This window comes from Corvus brachyrhynchos, unplaced genomic scaffold, assembly GCF_000691975.1.
Source record: "Corvus brachyrhynchos isolate BGI_N302 unplaced genomic scaffold, ASM69197v1 scaffold101, whole genome shotgun sequence".
Taxonomy (NCBI): Eukaryota; Metazoa; Chordata; class Aves; order Passeriformes; family Corvidae; genus Corvus; species Corvus brachyrhynchos.
In genome coordinates, this window is record NW_008237239.1 from 11,929,726 (window position 1) to 11,932,853 (window position 3,128).

General features: G+C 37.7%; 1 protein-coding gene across 2 annotated transcripts in view; it reads left to right on the plus strand.

The window, feature by feature from the left end:
* Positions 1-3,128, plus strand: part of ZNHIT6 (zinc finger HIT-type containing 6) — a 29,851-nt gene that overhangs the window by 21,348 nt on the left and 5,375 nt on the right. The window contains exon 8 of one of the 2 annotated variants that reach the window (XM_017729961.1): positions 2,907-3,031. In XM_017729961.1, the coding sequence (XP_017585450.1) occupies positions 2,907-3,031 (125 nt within the window). Of the gene's footprint in view, positions 1-2,906; positions 3,032-3,128 lie in introns of those variants that run through there. The other variant, XM_017729964.1, reaches the window with a different exon arrangement.

Consider the following 3,128-nt stretch of genomic DNA (forward strand, 5'->3'; position numbering starts at 1 on the left):
TGGTGAATACAGGGATTGGGAAGCCATAGTGCAGATGATTAGTATGAATGGGACAGTGGGAGAAAAGAGAAAGCAGGGAAAGGGTTTAAAAGAAAGATGTGAAGATGGGTATTAAGGCAATGGTTTTGTTGGTATGGTCAGTTAGTTTGGAGCCAGGCTTATCTCAAATCCATCCTGGCATGAAGGGCTGAAGGAGCTTGCTTAGGATGACAGCCTCAGTTAAGCTGGTTCCTACAGCTGGTCCTGAATCTTGAGAGTCCAAGTGAAAGGATAGACTTACACTGGTTGTTCATTTTACTGGGTTGTCAGTTGAAATGCACAGTGAAGGATGGGTTTGGAGAAGGTTACAACTCCTTATGGGTTCTTCCTAAGCAGGCTACGTAGTCCCAGGGATAGAAAACTAGTAGGTAAAAGTGGTGATGAAAGGGTATCCGGTAATATCTGCTTGTGAGGTTCTCCCTGTTCTATCTCCTGCTTGTGGTGAGACCAATTTGCTGCACATACATGGAAAGGTCTACTATTCCAGTGTTACCCTACATCCTCAGCTCATCCTGGTGAATAATCACTACAGGAAGTTACAAATGCCATTTCATTTCATTTTTCTCCAAAGAGGTCTAGCCTTTTCATAAGTAAAAATTGAAAGTGTGTGTGTGTGTGTAGGTTTCTGGTTAAACCCTACAGAGTAGTTTTCTCTTGCCCTTAGGTATCTGTTGTTCACCCTCTGATGTGTGACTTTGTTCTAGTTCTGGGATGAAATTGTGAAGATTTTTATCATGAAGTGGTCTTTCAGAGATAACCTGAAAAATCGGTCTTACTCAGGAGCTGTTCCTTATTAGAATTTGGAATTGATGTGACAAATAATAGTTTTCTTTTGAGATGTCTTAAGCATGCACAGTCAAGGAAGAGCCTGACAGGTGGATTAGCAGAAAACCTCAACTTGCACCTGTGTATGAAGTAGAGAATGTGGTAGACTGAGATCTTTTGGATAGCATATACAGTAACAGACAAGTTTAAATAAGAGAAGCATTAAGTTCCTTTGTTATAGTCTTCCTGAAGTTTACAGCTCACATTATGCACTAAAAATTTAAATGTTTTCTCTATCACTGTCAACCAATAAAATTTACTTTAACAAAAAAAGGTAAAGCTCTGACTCAGTGATCTAACACTTCAGTAATTTACTATCATAAAATAGTTTTAAGTACAAATGTTTTATCTTATGCCAAGCTGGACGCTAAAGATGTTTTGTCTAAAATGTGAGATAATGGAAAGTGTATTGTGGCATGTGAATTACTTTGGCCTCTTGGTGGTAAATGTTTGCTTAACCAGAAAGGAATGTGTTCGGGTTCTTGCCAAAGGAAAGGTATTGCTGTACTTTGCATTTAGAGTACTGTAAATAAAGCAGTAAATATGTTTCTGTTCACGTGTGTTAATCCACAGGTTATGAATGCATTCATTCAATAAGAAATGTAATACACTGTTATCCCTTTTAAAGGGTTTCAGTAAGAAGAGGTCGTAATTACTTTGGCTTGAGAGAAACATGAAACCAAATATTTTCATGATGATTTGAAGTTGAATATGACAGAATTTTTGCTCAAACTAAGTCCCCCTTAAATCCCAGGAACTCAGTTCTTGGTTTACCTCCAATATTCTTCTTGTGTGCTGACTCCCAGTGTACTGCTTTTAATCACACATTATTGTAAATAGTAAAGTATATCATTTCCTTCACCTATCCCATGTTGGTTTTGGCAAAAGAAAACACAACTGCATAATGTTAATGATCAGAGGAGATAGAGTAGCTACGGGTAATACTCCACGTACTGCCTACAGTATATTTTGGTTTTGAACTTCATTTGCCCTTAGCTGATACAACAGCTTAGTGGTAATTTAATAATGCTGCTTACAGAAAGAATTGCACCACTCAGATTGCAGCGTAAAAGTATCAGAGCATCCTTCGGATGCCGCAGTGACAGCAAGTGAAAGCAACAAGGTCCCTCTTTCAGAAGCCTTTGAAATACCCCTTCCTTTCCCCAAAATCCCACATCCAAGTTTCTAGTTAGACAGTTGGGAGAGAACGTTACAGTTTGAGAGAGTAATTGTGGAGAGGGTGCTGAGTTTACTTTTCATTACTGTGGTATCATTTGTTATGTACCTGGTTTCATCCTCCGGGGTGAAGAGGAGCCCTTTCCTGGGAAAGGACCGCACATCCAAGTCCTGTGCCTCTGGAGCACCCACGTACGTGGGGATTTCTGCAGGGAGCTTGGCTCTGATGATGCTGTAAGCAGAGATTTGCTCTGGCATAACAGGGGTGTTGTACCATCTTTTAGAAATTATTGCTGCAATGCTCCTGTATCAGAAAAAGGGTGTCTCTCCTACAAAAACAGAGCTCTAAGTGCTTCCAGTATACCCGTGCTTTAGTAGTTGTTCAGGTAGGCTTTTTACTTCATCTTCCTAGGGCTTCACTAGGTAATTCACAAACGTGATAAGTAAGGTACACTAGTAATCATGTAAATTAAACCTGTAGTGTTAAAACCCGTAAGTAGAATATTAAGTGTTATTTTTAATTTAGAATCAGATTTTGATAATGTGTCCATTTTGATAGCCCTATGTCCATATCTCATTTGCTGAAGATATTCATTAAGACATAATAAAACATTTCAAACCTCAGAGAAATTTGTCTTTCATTCTCCCTTTGTTCTTTATGTGTTAGGAGGGTTTAAAAAAATGGTGCAGTTGGAGAATAAGACTGGATATGTAATTTGAATTATAAGATAGTTCTTCTGGACATGGTATCACGTGAAAATCATGTGAAATGACAGAAAGCCTTTTACGTTTGTTTTTCCCCAGAAAATGTACATTATGTCCTTGCTAGTATTAAAATCCAAAGTAAACTTCCTGTTATTTTTAAGGTACAATGAACTGGATGCCAGTAGAAGCCTTCTAGACAATCTGAAAGGCAAAGTAATAATTGAGTATCCAACATTATTTGTGGTCTTGAAAACATTGAAGAATGACATGGTGGTCCTTGGCCAAGGTGAGCATATATTTATTTCCTGTTACGTTATACTTGGATATTTTTGTTATATCATTTTTATATATATAATTTGTTTTATATATATATATTTATATAT